This window comes from Cornus florida, unplaced genomic scaffold (genome assembly GCF_030987335.1).
Source record: "Cornus florida cultivar Cherokee Brave unplaced genomic scaffold, ASM3098733v1 CherokeeBrave_3.0.0_Hap2_Chr11, whole genome shotgun sequence".
In the NCBI taxonomy this organism is placed as follows: Eukaryota; Viridiplantae; Streptophyta; class Magnoliopsida; order Cornales; family Cornaceae; genus Cornus; species Cornus florida.
Window position 1 is genome coordinate 88,798,050 of NW_026775581.1, and position 21,680 is coordinate 88,819,729.

General features: G+C 35.9%; 4 protein-coding genes across 5 annotated transcripts; all 4 read left to right on the top strand.

Moving 5' to 3' along the window:
- Positions 1–1,722: 1,722 nt before the first annotated feature.
- On the top strand, positions 1,723–7,160 carry LOC132287165 (nudix hydrolase 8). 2 transcript variants are annotated; one of them, XM_059789687.1, is made up of 9 exons: positions 1,725–2,438; positions 3,016–3,281; positions 3,860–3,925; positions 4,144–4,281; positions 5,370–5,447; positions 5,579–5,629; positions 5,763–5,797; positions 6,321–6,429; positions 6,687–7,160. In XM_059789687.1, exons 1-9 carry the CDS (start codon positions 2,300–2,302, stop codon positions 6,891–6,893), a joined length of 1,089 nt encoding a protein of 362 aa, XP_059645670.1. In that variant the 5' UTR covers positions 1,725–2,299; the 3' UTR covers positions 6,894–7,160. The 2 variants fall into 2 exon arrangements, with proteins under 2 accessions (XP_059645671.1, XP_059645670.1); XM_059789688.1 differs by lacking the exon at positions 5,579–5,629 and having other exon boundaries at positions 1,723–2,438.
- A 2,437-nt stretch (positions 7,161–9,597) lies between these two features.
- On the top strand, positions 9,598–15,302 carry LOC132283084 (deSI-like protein At4g17486). The gene is made up of 5 exons (XM_059784976.1): positions 9,598–9,736; positions 10,022–10,273; positions 12,810–13,097; positions 13,546–13,626; positions 14,896–15,302. The coding sequence occupies exons 2-5, from the start codon at positions 10,120–10,122 to the stop codon at positions 15,036–15,038; spliced, it is 666 nt and encodes a 221-aa protein (XP_059640959.1). The 5' UTR covers positions 9,598–9,736; positions 10,022–10,119; the 3' UTR covers positions 15,039–15,302.
- An 82-nt stretch (positions 15,303–15,384) lies between these two features.
- On the top strand, positions 15,385–18,761 carry LOC132283083 (uncharacterized). The gene is made up of 2 exons (XM_059784975.1): positions 15,385–18,155; positions 18,409–18,761. The coding sequence occupies exons 1-2, from the start codon at positions 16,701–16,703 to the stop codon at positions 18,745–18,747; spliced, it is 1,794 nt and encodes a 597-aa protein (XP_059640958.1). The 5' UTR covers positions 15,385–16,700; the 3' UTR covers positions 18,748–18,761.
- Positions 18,762–19,083: 322 nt separating this feature from the next.
- On the top strand, positions 19,084–20,719 carry LOC132281501 (ankyrin repeat-containing protein BDA1-like). Its single transcript, XM_059783201.1, has 3 exons — positions 19,084–19,707; positions 19,989–20,237; positions 20,330–20,719. Exons 1-3 carry the CDS (start codon positions 19,084–19,086, stop codon positions 20,717–20,719), a joined length of 1,263 nt encoding a protein of 420 aa, XP_059639184.1.
- Positions 20,720–21,680: the final 961 nt, after the last annotated feature.

The following is a 21,680-nucleotide window of genomic DNA, read 5'->3' on the forward strand; positions in this document are numbered from 1 at the left end:
AGAATGAAAGTAATGGAACTAATTTATTGATTGAATATATTTCTATCTTATAATAATTGTTTTTAGAAAAAATGGAGTATTACATTGGGTAGTCGAAATCAATGTACATAAAAATTGGAGAGATTCGAACTCTCTATATTTTATTTTTAAAAAAGAGGAGATATCATTAGACCATAAATTTTGATAATCGTGAAAAATAAGTCACCCACCCATCTATTCATGTGAAAATTTAATACTTCAATTTTTTATTTTGAGAGGTAAAAAGAGATCTATAAGGTACAACCTGATAATTAAGGTCTTATATACTACCTAATCTTGGGCCTTGACAGGAATTTTTAATTCAAATAATATGGGCTTGGGTCCATATAATGGTTCCCCTTATTGGTTTGGGCTGGACCCATGTCTGCCACGGGGGAGACACGTGATTACCATCATAATGTCCTTATCCAACCAATTCTCATCATCACACTGTTCACACCTGGATATCACAATAAAAAATAAAATATTTGATATGCTGATTTTGTAACATCTTTCTTGATATACAATCTGATTTGTAGTCCATTAGATATAAGGTTGTGATAGCAAAACTCAAATAGGTTCAAATGTAGGTTTTGATCTTATCTCATTGTCCGTTGCTGATATTGTATTGCAAGATATTAGTGTAGTCCAATGTAGCTCACGGTAAAACCTCTTGGGATACTCAGAAAGGTCAGCCAGATATCGGCAAATCCCGTGCTTTTCATGCGCTTCACACATTTTTAGTTGACAAAAATTCAAAACTCCACGCGCGTTTCTAAAGTGTGCATATCACATGGTGACTATTAAAAGAAAAAGGTGTTGGTACTAAACTTCACATGGTGACTATTAAATTACAATTAAGCCATCGATGCTCATTCTCTCTCTCTAAAGAAATGAATCACATTCTCATCTCAATTTTAGTGGAGCTCAATCTAATGCTTTTGTATTGCCAGAAAAAAAAAAAAAAAAAAATTAATAATGTTGCGCCTATTCGACTTTCAATTATTAGATAATTGTGAATTATGTGATATATTTTGATCAAAGTTCATAAATTGAAAAAAAAAACTATTCACATAAGTGTGATGATATATTATAAGGAGTTGAAAATTTAATCTCTGAACGTCCTTTTTTTATTTTATTCTATTGTACTTGCATTTTGAAGTCCTTTTTTTAATTCCCTTACTAAAAAAATCCTTCCCATCTTTTTCTACGGCTGCCATAGCCTTCCATTCCCTTTCTCATCGCTACTACTATTTTCACCGCCTTCTACCATTTGATTATCATTTTATTCATTCAACATTTCATATCTCCATTTCATTTTCATTCACTCCATTTTTTTGTGACCTATCAAAATAGGCCTAAGTTCATACACAGTGATCGTAAAGAACTTAAGGTTACATAATCCTTCTCACACAGGTGTGAAAGCAGCTTTCACGTTCTGCGTCCGCTCCCACTTTCGCTCAAATTCTCACTATTTATAAATTAATTCTACCGCTTTCTCTCAAATTCATACACATTGTGATTGTGAAGTCTAACTTAAGGTCACATAATTCTTCTCATACAGGTGTGGCATTTACGCTCGTTTCGCTCTAGTTCTTCCTCTCACTTTATGTGACATGACAGTGTGACACCATGGCTTCCCATTTTTTCACTATTCCAGGCTCCTAAAAGACGCGTTGTACTAACACTGTCATTTTTAAGACTCTCTCTCTTCCTCACAAATTCCATTTCTGTTACTTTCCGAGAAAAAAAAAAAAAATTCCATTTCTGTTACGAGACGTTATTTACTCCCTCGTTTTCTTCGTTTCCATTCGAGCTATACACACTCATCAGGAAGATCTTTCACGTTGATTTTATGCGTTTGTCACTCCCACACAACGACCCATTTCAGACCACAAGCTTAACAACATATCCACATGATTTAATCCCTACTCATTTAGGATAATAATTCACGAGCTCAATCATGTCTTTAATGCCTTGTCTTCATCTAATGTTTATTCAAAAAGTTTCCTAGCCTTCGTTTCATTGTATACAAATCTTTAGTTGCTCCGACAGGCGAAGTATCCCAAGAATTTTCTTGTTCTTAAGCGTGCAATTCAGAGAAAAATCCAGATATTTCTAGAGAAAATTTGAGATAGTCATTGACTACCCGGGAAAAAAAAAAATGAGATAATCATTGTTTATATTAAAATCCTGGCTATTTATACATTCAGATTTTGATTTCATTTGAAGAATTAATTGTAGTGGCAGTGAAGTAGTTGAGATTTGCAAGTTGATTTTAATGGAGATGAAGCTTTTTTATTTGAAGTCCATATCTGGTTCTAAACTAGTTGGTCCAGAGATGATGTTTTCTAGCCCATCTCTGAACTCAAATCAGCTGTTTGGTGTCAAAATCTCTCCACAGTCATGTTCTTGCAGAGGTAATTGTTTTGCTTTCCATTGTTGAATTAGGATTTTCTTTTTGTGCTTAATTGGGTTTCTGAGAAAATCAGAAAAGAAAATAAAACTTGGGTCACTTCCAACAACCATTTTAATCCCATTTTGTTGTAAGATTTCCATGTTTTCTTTTCTTTTCCTCCAGATTTTCAGCTGTACCAATCACAAAAGTATTTGCTTTCAATCATTTTGTTCAGTATAAAAAAATTTAAGCTTAACAATTAACTGTTGAAAGTTCTGAGTGTAGAATTTAGTTGTTATTTTCTGATTGGTAAGTGAAGGTGGTATGGTTTTGAAACAGAACTATACATCAACAGAAAGCAAAATCCATAGTGGGTTTTCAAGAACAGATACACTAATGTTGATGAGTAACTATTAAAGTTATTTTTTGTCCTAAATTTCAAAACCGTAATTGGAATTTATAATTTTACCAATTAATGAAGTCAAATTCTTTAGAACTATTTGGGGCTTATCTCATTGTGTATTTGTGTGGTCAGAGTTGCACCAACTAAATTTGCAGAGTGAATGTTTTTCTTTCTTTTTTCTGGCTTCTTTATTCAGGCATTTCATCAGAGGCTTCTTATTCAAGTACTTCTAATAAAGCAATTAAGTCAGTTGGCCAACAAAATTTTATGGTGGGCACTGATTCATGTCGTATCAATGGAACTAATGGTTCAAGCTCAACTCAGTATTTTAAAGAGATGAGACCACTTGATGCGTACCATGACAAGTATGGAGGAGTCATTGTTAACCCTAAAGGATTACCGTCCGATCCAGATGTTTTTGCCTCTATACTTCATTCATCTCTTTCTCACTGGAAAATTAAGGTAATTTCTTCTTCTAAGTCCTAATGTGCTTCAATTGTCATTTGGTAGTTTCATTTTCTATACAAGAAGCTGAATGTTACTTACAAAGTCTAGCTATTATTGAGATCCAGTGTATGCAACTGTCTTGTCATGAAGACTTCTCTTGCAAATAATTTCATCAGGATTTGTTCTGAATTTTGGACTTCCAGAATCACTATGCTCACGAATTCGTCACTGATTAGGCCAAAATATTCACATACGAGATAACACACTAAAAATTTTTGACTCGTTTTCCTTCCTGAGTAATTATGACTTCAGATGAGCTTCTGTTTTGAGATTTCATACAAGCGATCATTTGTCAAAAGTGCAAAGTGCTAATTTGTTCCGTATAGGTGGAAGATTTCGTAGTTTCCCTACATGAGAATTCAAATGCATGACCAAACACGTTATGCTTCTGTTGTTTCCACTGTTTCTTTTATTTCTGCAGAGCTGCTAGCCATGAGATCTTTTTGCACAACTAGATAAAGTCCTTTTTTTCGCTGTTCGAAATATATCCAGTTTATTCAGGGCACTCACTGCCTTTCGAGATTTAACTGCAGGGAAAGAAGGGAGTTTGGCTTAAGCTGCCACTTGAGAGATCCGAGCTTGTTCCTATAGCAGTAAAGGTAAACCTCCATATCCTTTGTTTTCTCAGAATAAACTGTTTTCAAATTGAAATGGAAGTATAAGAATTTAATAGCTGAATCACTTTCATTAAAGCCGTGTGAAGAGCCTCCACACACTAATGCCTAAACGATTTATTGGTATCGAATACCAAACTACTCTTTGGTTTTTATTATCCATAATTCAGGGCTATCTCTGAGATCAGTGATTTTGATTATAGGAAGGATTCCAGTACCACCATGCAGAAAGAGGCTATGTCATGTTGACGTATTGGATCCCTGACGGACCTTGCATGCTTCCTGCCAATGCTTCTCATCAAGTGGGAGTTGGGGGATTTGTGATCAATGACAAAAACGAGGTGTGCTTGCTTGTTTTAAGACTCTAGGAAAGATTACGCTAACCAAAAGCTGCCTAGCTTAGAGGACACTCACAGTTTTATTTAGTTAGTTTGAATGGAACTTTCTTTTATTTATTTTGTATTGTGGCTACTATCTACCGAATGTTTTGGTATATATAATTTCCTCAGATTTAGTTTTGATTTGTAAAGGAATCCCTCTAGTTATACGTCAATGGAATATTGGCACCAGAGGGAATTACTCAACTAAGTGTTTGAGAACTCTTCTGCTCATTGTCAATATTGCCTAGAAATGGTTTTGGTTCTTGAATTCTCTAAAGCCTTCAAGTCCCTGTACTTTCAGATACCTTCCATCTTTAGAACCACACATCATATGCCATTTTTTTTTTTCAAAATAAGTTTTGGGGTTTGTTTTGATTTACTCGTGGATTATGTCAAACCAGAAAGTTCGTGATTGCAGTGCAAACACCAAAAATCGGGTTGCTCTTTCATGTGTCTGTCTTGATATCTGTCCATAAGAAACAGCCCTAAGATTAGCAAGCCACACAAAAAACCCATGTTTCCTTCTCCGTTTTCCTTTTTTGTTTTGGTCAAGGGGATGTGGGAGAGGGAAGAGGATGTGGTTGGCTTCACCATGCATCATTTAGTTCTTTTTTGTTGGAAGATTTCTGTAAAATGTGTCTTGTGATTGTTTGAGATTTTGAATAGCTGAGGTAGACTATATCTTGCTCTGCATAATTCTTTAGGTAAACCTATTAGGTATATCCTTGATTCTAATCCTTATGTCATAACTTAGATTGCATGTCTCACTTTTCTGTTAACAACCTTTGAATTGCTTCTTTCATAGACCAACCTCATTTCTATCACCTTGTCATAATTTAGGAAATTATTGTGGTCATATATATTGTTTTCGATGAACTGGTTATATTTTCTTAGTTAAAAATGGAACATAAGAGCCTTTTCAATCTACTCACTAATGTCCTCTTCTTTTTATTGTTAATTTGTATTAATGACCTGGTGTTACCTTAATATTGTACATACACTGAAAAATTCTAGTATTGTATAACTAAGAATTCTAATGACCACAACAGGTGCTTGTAGTACAAGAGAAGCACTGTGCCCCATCACTTCTTGGCCTTTGGAAATTACCAACTGGTTTCATTCATGAGGTATATCTTGCATTTTGCATGTTGATCTCACTGGTTTCAGATGCCTCTAAAACAAAGTAAAAATTTGAACACGAAAAGTTTCCATTTGTTTAGGCTTGATATGTTTTAATTGCTTTATATGCTTTAATCAGTCGGAGGAGATCTTTACGGGAGCTATAAGAGAAGTCAAGGAAGAAACTGGTGTAGGAACTTTCTACTGGATAAATTTCTTCTGTATATTCTTTACTTGGATAGTATAGGTCATTCTGCATAATTTTGTAATTGAGCTATTTGTATTATTGATAATTATTATTTCCTTTTGGTTCAATTATGCAGATTGATACTGAATTCTTGGAAGTTATAGCTTTCAGGTAATAATGATACCATTTCTTCTATATCCATATGAAAATTTCAATTGGATATTAAAAGTTTAAAACTACAATATCATCCCAGTTAAAAGAAAATGGTCACGCAATTACTGTATGAGTCACATGTCACTCATAAGCTCATAATAGTAGCATTATCTGTTTCACTAGCTACAGATGAATTACTCGAACCAACATTAGAAGAAAAATTAGAACTTTGGACCAATGGGCATTGGCTCATATAGTATGATCTCTCCTCCCCGAAGGGGCGGTTGAGTCTTTGAGCCCTGCTAGGGGCAATATTGTGGGGATGTGAGTTTTTTTGTTTGTTTGAACTTTCGAAAAAAAACACACTAGAACTATGGAAAATGACACTTATTAAAGACACTTACACTCTGTATAGGCTGTAATACTATCTTGACATTTGAAATGAGTGCTATGGTGTACTTTCTCTAAGTCAAAATGACATGATGTTTTTCTATAAGCTTCCACTGCTGTTCTAATCTCATCCGTGTGACTACAATTCCAGGCATGCTCACAATGTGGCTTTTGGGAAGTCAGATTTATTCTTCATCTGCATGTTAAGACCCCTGTCAACTCATATCATTGTTGATGATCACGAACTTCAAGCAGCCAAGGTGAATACCTTACCTCACAAAACCATCCAATCTACTTCACACAATCCATTTCTCTGTGACTACTCAATGCTCACTACACCACTTAACCACCACTTTTTACCAATTTACCTTCACAAACTATCTAGGATACTTGATTGGTTTACACATGACAAAATTGTTTGACTAATTAGATTATCTGACCGTGATCAGATGCTATGTCAACGGTATTGTTTTCCTTATAGTATTGATTTGAGAAAAATCCATTTGTTGTCACGCAGTGGATGCCTTTATTGGAGTTCGTAGAGCAGCCACTGATCCAGGGAGACTCAATGTTTAAGAAAATCATTGACATTTGCATTGCACGGCTGGGGAAGCGTTATTGTGGGTTATCTGCCCATCTAGTGGTGTCCAAATTTGATGGCAGACTATCCTCATTGTACTATAACACAGTTGATGCCGGAGATTTCAATTGTCAAACCAGTTAAAACTACTCAGACACTACTCTTGGATGCTCCCATGTGCGGAATGTATTTCTTGTTATTCTCCATCTTCCCCTTTTCTAATTGAGAATGTAACTACAGTTGCGTGAAGCTTGACAGCAGTAATTCTGTTTGTTCATATATCATGACGGATCTACAAAATGTAAATGCATCGATCTTCCTAATGTAAATGCTTTGTAATATAATATGTTGCTATTGTACATGTTTGACAGTCGCCTTCCGTTTGCTTCTATTGATTTCCCTTGTTAATTCTACTCAGACTTACTTCCCTTTTGGTGTATTGGAGCTTTTTCATGGAAAATTTTCTGGTCTTTGTATGCTAGCACTCATTGGAAATGCAAAATGCTCCTAATGAAAATGAACAAATTGAACTACCAAATGCGCTAATTTTAAGAAACTTTTAATTAGAATGAATAGACAATGCAATGGACTGATTCATAAATTTAAGGCTTGATCAATCACTGAAGTCCTAGTCAAAACTACTCTGAAAATTGCTTGTTCTGTTAGAGGTGAGCGTCAACTTGGTCCATCTGTAATGTGATTTTCAGCAATTTTACAAGTTGTGAATTTGTTTCTTGAATTCAAAATGTGGAAATGCTTGTCCCATTTGCAATTAGGACCAAAAAATGGTTGTTGCTGGATAGGTCAGTTTTGAAACAGCCAAGTCGGCTCAGTCTCCGGTCTCCAACCAACATTTACTGGTCAGAGGCAAAAGAAACAAACAAACAATGCCATGTGTGGGTATGCTCACAGCCAAAAGAGGATGGTCCAGGCATTGCATTCAAATGGACCCTGGTGAATTATTTATGAGACAAATTAAAGGTCATGTTCAAGTGAACCTTCTGCCTTCAAATGCTGAAGTGAGCATGTATTCTGCGATGTGATGTCTTGTTTTATAAACCAAATTTCTTGCCATGGCTTGTTGCAGCAACTAAGTTTACTGGTTCAAACTTAAAATTCTCTTCCATGACCTTTCCATTTTAAGGTACTTAACCTTTCTTTCTAAGGTGTGGGTAGAAAAGACCCAACTCTTGAAACCATTTTCTTAATAAAAATGATTCTGGGATAATGATTCCGGATCCCAGATCCACTGCAGTATAGCACGAGTGTTGTACTGCATTGAACGGTTCACAGTACACACATGTGATCTTGCACAAACTTGTATAATCTATAGGCAGATATATTTAGGACAATATATCCGGTTAAATGGTAATATATATATATATATATATATATATATATATATATATATATATATATATTGGTCATAAAATACATAATAAAGTATCTTCCTATAAACATAACAAAATGATAAAAGTGTAATCAAGGGGTGGTCATCTTTCTAATATGTGATCCATGAATTTATGAAATTAGAGGAAGATGTCTATAATGGTAACTGGTGATCAAATTAGATCTAGATTTACTACATTGAGGTCATGATTTGTGTTAAAATGAAACCTGCTTATGATGTTAGCTTTATTTGCACGACAAGAATCACCAAGATTTGAAAGTTAAGTAAACTCACATATCCATATCTTTACTGGGGCTTGAACCGTGACTTCCCAATTGAAGAGATGGGTTCGTGCCAATCGAGACTATAGTCTATTTAGTGATATCCTTTCATTTTTGAAACGATCGGTAAATTACGAAATCTCCATTATGTCAATTTGATGATTTTTATATCAATAGCTAAATGGTTGATAGTTTTGGCAAAAGTATATAAAAATCAAACTAATATGAGATATATAAGGGCTATACATACAAAGTATACAACAATATGAAATACTAAAAGAGTAAATAAAACATAGCTGTAAGCTGCTTATTTTGTATTCAACATCTCATATACATTGTATGCGCCAGAACTTCTGCCGAAACCACCACTCCCACATGCCGAAATTCCGGAACATTAGCCATATGTAGCTTGGACTATTGTCGGGAGAGCGGCAATATACCAGGCATGGAATTAATAAAAATTTCAAAATTACCACTGTTTTGCTGGGTCAGTGCTCTCTCAAAATAGCTGTTCTGTTTGAAGTGTTCAATATGAAATAATGTAAACAAAGTCTTAATTTATGAAAGAGCAATTTAAAATTGGTGTCATGATTTTAAAAACTCAAGCTTGCATTAGTTCAAGCCATAACTAGTAGTATGGAAAAAAAGAAGAAGCTATTTTAAATATTTTGCAGTATTTTTATTATTATTAGTATTATTATTAGCATTATATTTTTTGCAGGTAAAATGTTAAGTTTTGTGGACAATTGATTGTATAAAGCTTGCATGTGACGCATTAACCATTGTTTGGAATAGTTCCTACTAAAAGTGAATATGTTTGAATTTGAAGGGCAAGCTCGAAACACTCATCTTAATAATTCTTGAAAATTGAAACAAAATCAAACTAACAACAATTTACGTTTAAAATTATTTCGATTGTATAAGAATGATTAGAATAGATTACTAAGTCATATTATTGGTTATAGATTTGAATGTACAATAATATGACTTAGTATATATAATAGTTTCACTATATTTGAAATTAGAATTCAAACAATTGACCTTTAAACTAGACCAAAACATCTAATCTGGATTGCAGTTTCAACTTGATAGGTACATTTGGCAAAAAGATACCGACGGAAAGGGTATTTTTGTAATTGAGCACAAAGAGAAGGGCCTTTTCTCATCATAGTTCTTCAACTCATTTTCTTTAATCAGTCAAAATCATTCTTGAAGAGCCCTTTTTAAAATTCACTTCTTGTTGAGTTCTTTCTCGCTCTGATCTGAGGGCAACGCCACCCCCACTCTCACACAGTGTTTACACGCACATAACATCTGTAAGCTCTCTCTCTACAATTTTGTATTTATATATGTGTATGTGTATATGTATAACTAGCGTTCAGATTCTATTTCATTTCCTGTTCCCATTCCAATAATCTAGGGTTTCTAGCTTCAATCCACTGCCGTTTGAGTCACTTCAATTGAAATATTCTATTCTCTGTTGAAACTGTTGTATTTAGGGTTTATTTATGTGTTAATATCTTGTTCAATTTTTGAAGTTGAGTTTGTGGTTTAAAGTAGTGAGCTGTTACTAAACTTTTTAGTTATTGCAATTGTTTTAGGGTTCTATCTTCTTAAAAGTTCGCTAGAACCGAATGTTGAGCTTGGGGTTATAGGAGTGTGTATTTGTTGGAGCATTGAGGGGCGGGTGAAAGATAAAATGCGGTTGTTTCCGTCTTGCTCGAGTTCGTCCAAGGGTCAGAGTAATGGAGGAAGCAATCGTGCTATGATGTATCTCAATGTATATGATCTCACACCTATAAACAGCTACCTTTACTGGTTTGGGTTCGGAATTTTCCACTCGGGCATCGAAGGTACACAATTTTGTTTTTACATGTTCTAAATTCTGTAGAAGTTATTGCTGTTGAATTTTGGATCTATCTTCGGTTTGTTTTAGGGTAATTTGAGTTTTGGGTGATAGAAACCAATTAGTATGTTGTGATAATATTATTATACCTATATCTATCTCTATATTTTCCCTTTGAGGGGTATAGTATATTATTCTTGAGGATTATTGCTGCACACGTGTAAGTTTTCTCATATATTGTCTTCTGTAACAAGAATTGAGATGCCAATAAGAAAGAGGTCCATTATCTATTGCTGATCTAGCCTACATGGATTGTTCACGGGGAAAACCAGTGACAAACTACCATGTTACATTTGTTCTACATAAAAGTTACTGCTTTGAAACTTGAACCCGTTTCCTCACCCTTGTTACTCCGAGCTTTATGATAATTGTTGACACTGAAAGATTAAAAAAAAGTCGACAGTGGATAGGTTCAGCCATTTTTTTAGTGTGCTTTTACCAGTGGAACCTCTTTTCAATTAAAAAGGCATGTTTTTTAAGTTTGACACCCATATTTTGTGACGGGTCACTCAGAACTGGAAATGTTGAAAACAATTTGATTGAAATGAGACAAACTTTTGATCCATGGATGCCAAATACTTTTCTTTTAGTATGATTGTTGTTATGGCCATTAACTTATCTGCAGTTCAATTTGAGTGTAGCTATAATCTGCAAAAGGTTGTGCATTCATTTCCATTAAAATCCTAGAACTGGCTAACCTTGAATGTCTGAGGTTCCATGTTCTCGTTGAGCATAGTTTCTACTAATTAACTTCTGGATACCATGGTTGGTTATAATCGTATAAAATCATATCACTTTTTCATTGATGAACTCAATAGAATGTATATCTTGACTAAAATTCTTGTTTAGTCATATTGATATGTGGAACATAACATTTGTATAGATTGATAGATGGTTAAGCAATGACTAATAGAGGAACCTCTCCATGTATTTGAGTACTCAATTCTTCAAATTTTAATGTTGGTGTTAGCTTTGTTGTGGTAATCTCAGGTGGGGCTTCAATGTTCATTTGTGCCATGCTAGGTTCCTCTATTGCTAGATGTAGGCATTTTTCCTACTTAAAACTCTCTGTTGTGTGCAACCGTTTTAAAGAGAATAGGATTGGTGATTGATAGCATCATTAAAATGCATCTACGACGAGTGCTAGTTTATTTTGTTAGGTCTAAAACTTGTGCTTCTGCATTGATGTTAAATTATATGGAATGCCACTCTTGAGTCTTGGAAAATTTAATATTTGTTGCATATCTTGTACTAGCTTGCTCTGTGTGTGTGTGTGTGTGTGTGTAAATTTATATTTATCATAGGGATGATAGAGATGTATGTTTAGGATAGGGAGAATCCCACTTGTGTTTAACCCAAACCCAACATTGGTTTGTGATTAATCAAAATATTTTTGAACACATGTATGATATATTTGTATGTGTGTGTATGAGATCTCTCTGTCTCTATCTCTCCCCCCAGTGAGTGTCTCCTAAAGCTTCTATCCCCAATTAAGAACTCTCTAATCTGTATATGTGTGTTTATTTTATGCTGTATTGGACATTTATTGTCTGAGTTTATTTAATATTATAGTACACTACTGCCCCAGTGCCAATCTTGGCCTTGTTTATAATGGTAACTTTCATTTGACAACTGCATCACATTCTTATATTTTAGATTTATTATTTCTTAAAAGGAAATTGCCCCATTTTTATTGTAGTGTTGTGTCTACCTGAAGATTTTCATGAGATGTTGAAACTATTTTGTCCTGGAGCCCATCAAAATATGTCTGAGATTTTGACTCTGGCGTATTCATGCTTTATCCATGAACTTACACATAATTCTGTTTCCAAAGTGGCGGTCTTTCTAAAATTGAAATAACTTTCATGTGTGGAGTGGTAGAAGCCGAACATGCAGTAGGAGTTCAGAACCTTGATTAATTCAGTATAAACAGAAAGCAAACTTTGAATCCTTTTGATTTGGAACTTACAATTGAAACAGGGGTAAATTTGTAAAATATACTCTCCTTTAATTTCAAGTGGAGATGATCCTTAATATGCTTCTTCTTATCAAATTTGCTACTTTATTTCACTGTCATCATGATTTGTTTTACTTAAAACCATTTTGAACTGCTCTGGAATTGGTGATTCATCAGTGAACGCATCTTCTCTTCCCTTGAGCTTCTTACTCATCATCACTAATCAACTTCCCTTGGATCCCGAGTCAAGCTGGTTCCTCACTTTTCACAACCAATTATTGTGCAAGTTACGGATTTAATTTGGCATGAAGGTTACATACAGACAAGTATGTGCAACATTTTTAGTGACATGGTTTACTTTATTAATCTACACAACATCCAACTGCTGTTATTGTAAATGTTGTTTTATTAAGATTGTCAGCATTACACGTTGACATCATGCATGTGAGATTTTCCATGTTTACTATCAGTTAATGCTTATGTTAGTCACTAGCATTAATATGCTTTCACTTGATTTGATAAACAGTACATGGATTGGAGTATGGATTTGGAGCTCATGAGTACCCAACCAGTGGGGTGTTTGAGGTGGAACCAAGAAGTTGCCCTGGCTTTATTTTTAGAAGGTCGGTGCTTTTAGGTAGTACTGAGATGTCTCGTTCAGAATTCCGGTCGTTCATGGAGCATATTTCTGGAAAATATCATGGGGACACTTATCATTTGATTGCCAAGAATTGCAACCATTTTACTGAAGAAGTTTGTTTACGTCTCACTGGAAAGCCTATTCCTGGATGGGTGAATCGGCTTGCCCGAGTAGGTAAGACTGAATATCCCTTGCTTGCTTTTGCAAAATACTTCTTCTTTGCAAGGTTAATTTGAAACATCATAATTGCTTGTCAAGTTACTTGGTTATGGATGTGTCACTATTCCCAAAATATGAGGGAATGAGTCTCAAAATTGGTTGGCTCTATAATTACATAAAACTAGTCTTTTATTTATAATATTTGTTGTTTTCTTCAGCGTTTAAGAAAATATGAGTGCCTCTAAGCCATATATATATTTTTTTGATAAGTAAAGTGCCTCTAAGCCATATTGACACAAAATCCACATTATAGAGTGTTATTGTTCTAAGTAGGTACAGAAGGGTCCTGAGGGTCTGGTGAATGCAGCTGCTGTGTTTCTTGGACATGTGAATATAGGCCTTGTGGCCCACATGTGATTAGTTTCTCTCTGTATCTAATGCTATGGCTTTTTTGGAGTTTCAGGTTCTTTTTGCAACTGTCTACTTCCTGAAAGTATTCAGGTTACAGCAGTCAGACATTTGCCTGATCATTCAGCATATTCTGGTTAGTTTCCCTCTCTTTTTTTTGTCCCTTTTGTACAACCATTGATCTTTTTTCAAGCCTCTACTTCTCTGGAGTTATAATTTTGCTGAAACTGGCTATACGAGAAATAGAGGATCAAATACATCAAAGCCTATCATATGTTACTAGATATGGTGAACTTGAAAGAGGAAATGAATAGAAGGAATTTATGTATGTGAAATACAACAATCACAATAAAATAAAGTGTGTTAACATTTTGTAGGTTTATGCTGATAAGTACTAATAAGTGGAGGTATTACTACAATAAGGTAGAGGTTTAGGTGGACTGGGCTAAGTGGAAGTTGAAACTGACTTGTAAGAAGAGAGAGGGAACAGTATCGGATATAACAGACTCCTTGAGGTCAGGATGTAGCTAGGTGTTATCCTAGGTCTCGGGGGGTCTGGTCGGTCTGGCCTAGTTCTCTGGTCCTTTCTAAATGTGGGTCAGAGGCTTATTTTTACTTAAACATTGTGAGCAAAGCGGTGATCATGCCTTGCCAGCATGGTGTTCTAATGAGGTCATGTCACATTCCCTTACCACAGTTGAATGGGATGTCACCACATGCATATGGGGATGGTATAACTGTACTGAGCTATTGAAGCTTATGTCCTGCTCCCTATATGTACTGATTTTCCTTGCAAAATTGTCTTTGGAGAAGGCAACAACCTTATTTGAGGAGAGGAAAAACTTGCAGCAAGGCTTAACCTAAAAGAGATCCTTGCAAAATCACTTCTATGCCATGTACAGATGGCTGAATAGCTGCCTCTATGGGCTTGAGGCACTCCTGCCAATATTGTGCTGCCTGGTAATTACATTTTACATTGTGATTACGCGTAGCATTTTTGGGAAATAAAGTTGAATTGATTATAAGAGATTGAACCTGACATGAGTTGGATTCCTGATTATCTGGACTAAGAAAATTGGAGCTCTCTTGCCTGTACAAGCTGCCATTGATTCATAACTGCAACAGAGTATCTATGATGTGGAATCTAGGATATTTTCATTTGATTTGTTGCTGAACTCCTTTACAATGACTCAAATTTTAGTGGAATAGATCTTAATCTATATATGTGTGATGATGGTGTTTGTCTATAAAAAATCTATGAAAAAAGTGAGAGAGAAAAATAAAAAAATTATATAAATTTTTTGTTTCTGAACGTTTATTGAGATATTAAGTCAACAAAATATCTAACCCAATATATATATATATATATAGTGATTTCACTAATTAAAATATTTTGCTAAAACAGAAGATGGGTCAGATTCTGGTGTGTCATCTGTATCAGCGGAGAGTGAAGAGGAGGAGCTGGATCATCATCTGCTGACTAAGCCAAATGCTGATGTGGCATTTCTAAAAGAAAAACCAGTGAGAGTAGCGAAAGAGCAGCTCTGATTTATATTCTTTTGCTCCAATTCATTAATATCCTGTCCTGGGTCTTCTTGTTTGTACTTGTAGTATATTATCTATAATGTCAAGTGTATCAGTAAAAATCTGTCTCAATTAAATTGATGATTCCCAAGACCCAGTAGTGTATTGACCACTGTTTCTAATTGTATGATATGTTTGGCTTTCCAAATTCTATATGAAATGATGTCTGCTTTGCAGTATAAAACCGATGTTTACAAATTATTAATTGCTGTTTCTAGTTCTTAAAAATTATCGAGTTCCTGTACTTAAATTATTTGATGGAGTTTGAGATCCCAGGTGAACAAAATCTGATAAAAAAGGATGAGGAAAAGCAAGATGTTAATTCACTTTTCATTCAAAGAATTTGCAGTGTAGTTGAGTTCCCAGGTCAACTTTTGTTTGGATTGTTAGCGTGGGGTGTGATTCGTGGTCATCTGTAGACTCATGCATTGCTTATGAAAGGTTTTCATACGCAGGAAACAAACACAAGTTGTAGATTTATAAATAATTTGCATTGATAAATAATAACTAATAAGTTAGAAATATGGTAGTCGATATTTAATTGCTAAAACTTAAAGACAAATGGTGAAAAGCAACACAATAGTAAGTAAAATATGCAGTCATTTCAGAATATAATTCATTCTAGTTTTGAAATTTCACATAGGGACAATTTTTAGGTCCTCGTTGGTGATCACCTACCTACACCATTCTATCATATTGTCAATTAAAAAAATAAATAAAAAAGGAATGAAAATTAAGTGAGCCCATTTCATCTTTGGATGTCATTATTTCCTTTTATTTTATGTTCACCAAGATATGTCATAATAAGATTGTGTCACAAATGTGCTGAGGATTGTATAGGTCATTACTGGTGAGAACTTATGTAATTTGTCTTGATTGAACATGAGAATGTAAATACAAGAGTAGAGAGCTAACAGTTTTTCTCTTTCCTAAAAATTTGAAAATTTAGGCTAAATTCAATTAGTGGCAACCCAAATAAAGGTGCTGCGAAATGGATAGATTGTTCAAAATAAAGAAATGTTAAGAGAAAAAAAAAAAAGAAAAAAAAAACAGGGAATTAAAGGGATTCCCACACTGTTTTGGCTCGCTTTAACTTTTTTGTGGTCCAATACTCAAAAAGTGAGTAGTGTGGACTATTTTCTTTTGACAATTTGGAGCCCAGTTTTCTAAGGCCTCCACCAAAGCGTCGTGGCCAAGCTTCAGACACAGAATAAATCATTGTCGAATACTTGACTAATGACGTGACCTAAATCCCATGGCTGTGTGAACCATAGACCTCTAAGTGTGGAACACCATCTCTGTGTCTGTCATTTTCTCCAGCACCGTTTTCCTTTTACATTCTCTTTCCTTCTACTTATTCTTTCCTTTTCTTTCTTCCGTTGATTTTTTCTAGATTACTTTGTGCGTGGTATTTTGAATTGAACTTGCATATATAATTCATGTCTTAATTGAAAAGAAAAGTTACTGATTGAAAACAAAGTTGATACGAAAACCAAAAAAAACCCCATTATGGAAAGGTGGTGCACCTATGAGCAACTGGTGGCAAGTATTAAAGTTTAGTTGCAAACTGGTAGTTCCCACCACACCACATTCCCGTTTTCCTCCCTACCAAACATAGAGTTGGAAATGGAGATTCAACATTCCTACCAATACCATGAGCGTCCCCTGACCAACCGTAACGTGTGTTCTGTTGTCTGTTCCGTCTGTGGCCTACTCATTTCAGGTCCGGCCTACTGTTGCACCAAAGATGACTGCAAGTATTGCATCCACAAATACTGTTTCGAATTGCCGTCTAATATCAGACACCCCTTTCATCCTCAACACCTTCTCACCCTCGAAGAAGGAAATGATGACAGCTTTTGCAATGCCTGTGGAGGTGAAACAACGGACTTATTCTTCCAGTGTTCTGAGTGTGAATTTGATCTTGATGCTGATTGCGCTTCGCTTACACCCACAAATATTAATAATCACGGAGGAGGTAATGAGCACCCCTTGATTCAACATCTTGGCAAAGTGCATCCCTTGATTCTCTGCAATATGAATAAGAATTTTAAGTTTTACTGCAATGCTTGCACGCTCCCTTTTGAGGATTCGATGATCTATGTCTGTCTTGACTGCAATTATTTGCTGCACAAATCATGTGTTGAATTGCCACCAACCATCAAACACCCCTTTCACCCACAGCACCCTCTCACCCTCTGTTCCAGAGCGCGTAATTCTTATAATCAAAAGTGCAATGCCTGTGGGAGCCTAATTATGGAGTGCTACTTCGGTTGTTATGAGTGTTTATTTCAACTTGATGTTAGATGTGCTTCAATGATGCCCGCCAATAATCATGATGAGTACCATATTCAACATCTCGGCCAAACGCATCCCATGATTCTATGTAACATGAATAAGAATTTTAAGCTTTACTGTTCTCTGTGCACACTCCCTTTTGAGGACTTGATCTATGTTTGCCTCGAATGCAATCTTTTGCTGCACGAATCATGCTTTGAATTGGCAGCGGAGATCAAACACTCTTTCCACCCACAACACCCTCTCAACCTCGTTCTAAAACCACTGGAATTCAATAAGGCGTGCTCGGCTTGTGGAGACTCAATAGATTGCTGCCATTACAAATGTTTAAGAGATGAATGCTTCTTTAATTCTACTTTCTCTATGCATACTAGATGTGCTTCTTCACTAGTGCCCACCATAAGGTCTAAACTTCACAATCACCCTCTTGCTTTCTTCAACAATATAGGTCCGGACATACCCAAAAGTGAGTTCTTTTCCTGTAGTGTTTGTTCTGGCGACATCATCTCCTCTTTTTTTCGTTGTGTGAAATGCAATTTCAGTCTCCAGGCGCATTGTTATCCAACATTACCGCAAACCATCAAATATGAATGTCATCGACATTCCCTCACCTTCACCAATTCTCCAATCAAAGACTACGAGGATGAAGATGAGGAGGACGCAGAATTCTACTGTGGTTTATGCAAGGAAAGAAGAAACCTATTTGAACCAACCTATTATTGTGTAGAATGCCAGGGAGATGGAAGACACTATGTTGCTCATTTTGATTGCATGATCTCTGAGGTATGTCCACAACCCATGTTGTTCTTTTATGGTTTCACTTTCTTTTCGATCACTCAAAAATCATGCGGATTACGCACAAATATTTTATAGACAAATGTACTCCGTCATATAAATTGAAGAGTAATGTAATTATGAGGTCTCGCTCATGACACTTATCACGAGCTCTCTTTATGACTCTTATAGATAATTTCCCATATTATCTTGATCTGTTTTTCTTATTTATTTATTGACTTAATGTTTGGGTCCTTGTTAGATTTTACGAGCACTAGAGGAAGAGTGGGCCTTGACTCGCAATCCCGGGGATAAGGAGTTGGAGACTTCAACTGATCATGTGGTTAAAAAGAACATTGAAGAAATGGTCAGTAGTAGTGATGTTGTGATAACAAAGATGGAGAGTAGTGATGAGGGTGCAACTACAGAAAAGGTAGAGGTTGGAGATACCAAAACCCCTGCCCTTGTCGAACTAGACAATGAAATCTTGGTGCTTCGAAGAGAGATAGAGGCACAAAAGGCAAAACTAGAGGCACTTGAGGAGAGGCGTGCACAACTTCATGCACTTGAAATGTCAGATTTTGGTAACAAATCAGATTGATAGTTGGACAGACAGCAAAACATGACATTATTGCTATTGTGAACATGACTTTTTTCTATAATTTGTATAGATATTAGTATTGCTATTGTAAATTTGTAATTATCAAAATTTCGCTAATGACCAAAAGGGGGGAAAACAACTTGACTTACAAAAAGGGGAGACCTTGACTCTATAGGCGTGTGGAAAGGTTTTGTTGGCTGTCTCATTTCACGATTACTTGATTGATGCTTTTCATATCGTAATTTCTTTCCTAAAACGGACCTACTAACATTTGAATCTCCAACATTTCATATTCTAAGCGAATATAGTTTTTTTGTAGCTGCAAAACAGGTTGGGATGGATCCCCAGCTTATTCAGAGGTTGAATGTTGCTGCTCAAGATGGAAGTATCGAGGAGTTGTACGCAGTGATTGGGGAAGATCCGGATGTATTGGAGGAAATTGATAAGAAACAGTTTGTTCAAACTCCTCTTCACATAGCTGCATCTGCTGGGCGTGCCCATTTCGCCATTGAAATTATGAGCTTAAGGCCATCGTTTGGTCGGAAGCTAAATCCAAGTGGGCAAAGCCCTCTGCACCTGGCTGTCCCCTTAGGCCTGGCTGGGCCACTCACACAAGCGCAAGATGAGACTGAGAAACGGCAAACTGAAACTGCTATACGGCTCATCAATATCGACAATGAGCTCATCCGTGTCCAAGGGAAGGAGAGAGTGACTCCATTGCATTATGCAGCTGTAAGAAATAAATTCCATCTCGTGGCTGAATTTCTGTGCGCTTGTCCACTGTCCATCGAGGATTTGACAATCCGAGCTGAAACTGCTTTACATGTTGCAGCCAGAAACGACAGTCTTGAAACTGTTAAACTCATCTCCGGATGCCATGGCCAGAGTTGCGGTGATCGAATTATAGATTGGATGCTGAATTCTCCCCTCCCATGGGTTAGGGGATTAACCCACAATGGGGTACTGACATGAAAGAACGAGGATGGTGACACCGCGTTGCATATTGCAGCATCTAATGACCGACCTAAGGCTTGACATTTTCTCTCTTTAATTTGCTCAACTTTAGCATTTAGTACTATAGTTAATACAGTTTTCTATTTTTTGAATTTTTGAGAACTATTTTTTGAATAATAAACCAAGTACGTCCTTAATCTCTCGCAAAAGTAATATATTTGTTTATTTTGAAAATTGACTGTTTTAGTAATACAGCTTTTTGTGAATATATAATTATTTAATTTCAGGTTGTGAAGTTGTTGATCAGGCGCAACTCAGTGTATATGAATGATAAGAATTTAGAGGGTAAGACGGCGCTTGATTTAGGCGATGGACACCAAGAGGTGAAAGCTATTTTAGTGAGAGCAGGAGCTTCAAGCGGTGCTAGTAATTCGAGAAGGACCAGTGGTAGTCTTGCAGACTATATGAGTCGGGGGAGAGTGGCTCGTATTCTACCAAGCAATTTGTCGGGGGAGATGGGCAATGTCATACTAGTGGTAACGCTTGTACTAGTGCCGGTGTATTCACTCCTCCCGACAAAAACAACAACAGTAATACCATTACCACCACGAATTATGATGATGTGCAGCTGGGATTAAACAATCATTCCGGTATGGAAACAAAAATTATGGTATGGAACTCAATGGCATTTTTCACCTCAATTGCAGTGATTAGTTTTACCCTCCCGACAATTACAGATAAAAATCAATTTTCCCTGGGGACTACTCTTGTCAATGTCACTAATCTGCTGCAACTTTGTCTACATGTATTGACAAGCACATACCTTGTTTTGGTGGTTTCACTTGGCGACTCTCTTGCCACTTCGGCGTGTCTTGCTATGTTAATGTTTTTTTTGGTCCCTGTCAATCTTAACTTTGCCGTTCACACTGTGGAATTGAAGAAATTCTCAGCCATACCAGTTAGCAGGGGTAACCCTTCTCGATTCTTCGAGATGCGTCGCCAAATGGTTGGCCTGTAAAAGTTTCCCGGCGGGATAATATACGTTGCTCCTTGAGAGCATTGCACTGTTGTTATTTCATGCACCTAATTAAATATTTTTCTAATTACTCGATTTCTTGCTTGATTAGTTCAATTAATTTCAAAGATGCACGTGTAGCTTAGTGTTACTTTTTCATTCTTTTAAAGTAGTTGTTCCACTTCTAATTAAATCCCAAAGACAATTATACAAATGAGTTCTGTTTACTCCATTATTTTTGCTTAATGGAAAAATGACAAATGGTGAGTTTTAACGAGCTTGCCATATTGGATTAATACTCTAATTATCCAAAAGAAGAAGGTGTGACATGGAATTATTGACATAATCTACTAATAGAGAAGAGGTACATGGCAAGTTCCAATGGAACTTGTCACGCCGGAGCGTAGCTTTGATAAATTTCCTTTGGAATATTAAAACTACGGGGAATTGTTGATTGAAAGTGGAAAGTCCTATTAGGACTTACCAACTTTGGATATAATGTCCTAAAAGTATAGGAAGGTGACATGGAGACACTATCATGAGTGCAACCTCATATGAATATTCAAGTCAAAGATCAACCAACCAATGGTTTATTTACACGTGGCGAGTTCTACTAAACTTGCCATGGTAGATCAATTCTTTTAAGAATTGATTTTATGGGAAGTCCTATTCTTATAGCAAAACAATTATATGGATATTTTTTCCATTTAAATTACGAAATTAAGGTTAACTAAGCAGGACGTGGGGCTGGATTTCCTCCTAAAATCTAGGGGGTTCTCAACAACTATGTCTGACTAAGTCAAGCAACGAGGAAGTAGGGTGTTGTTTCCAGAAATATAAAATATATTCCCAAATATATATGTATATTTTATATAGCCCACGATGGGATAAAGGAGTTGCTATAATTTTGGGGGCCACGACACCATAAACTCTGAATATGGAAAAAAGTTTCAAGAAGAGAAGC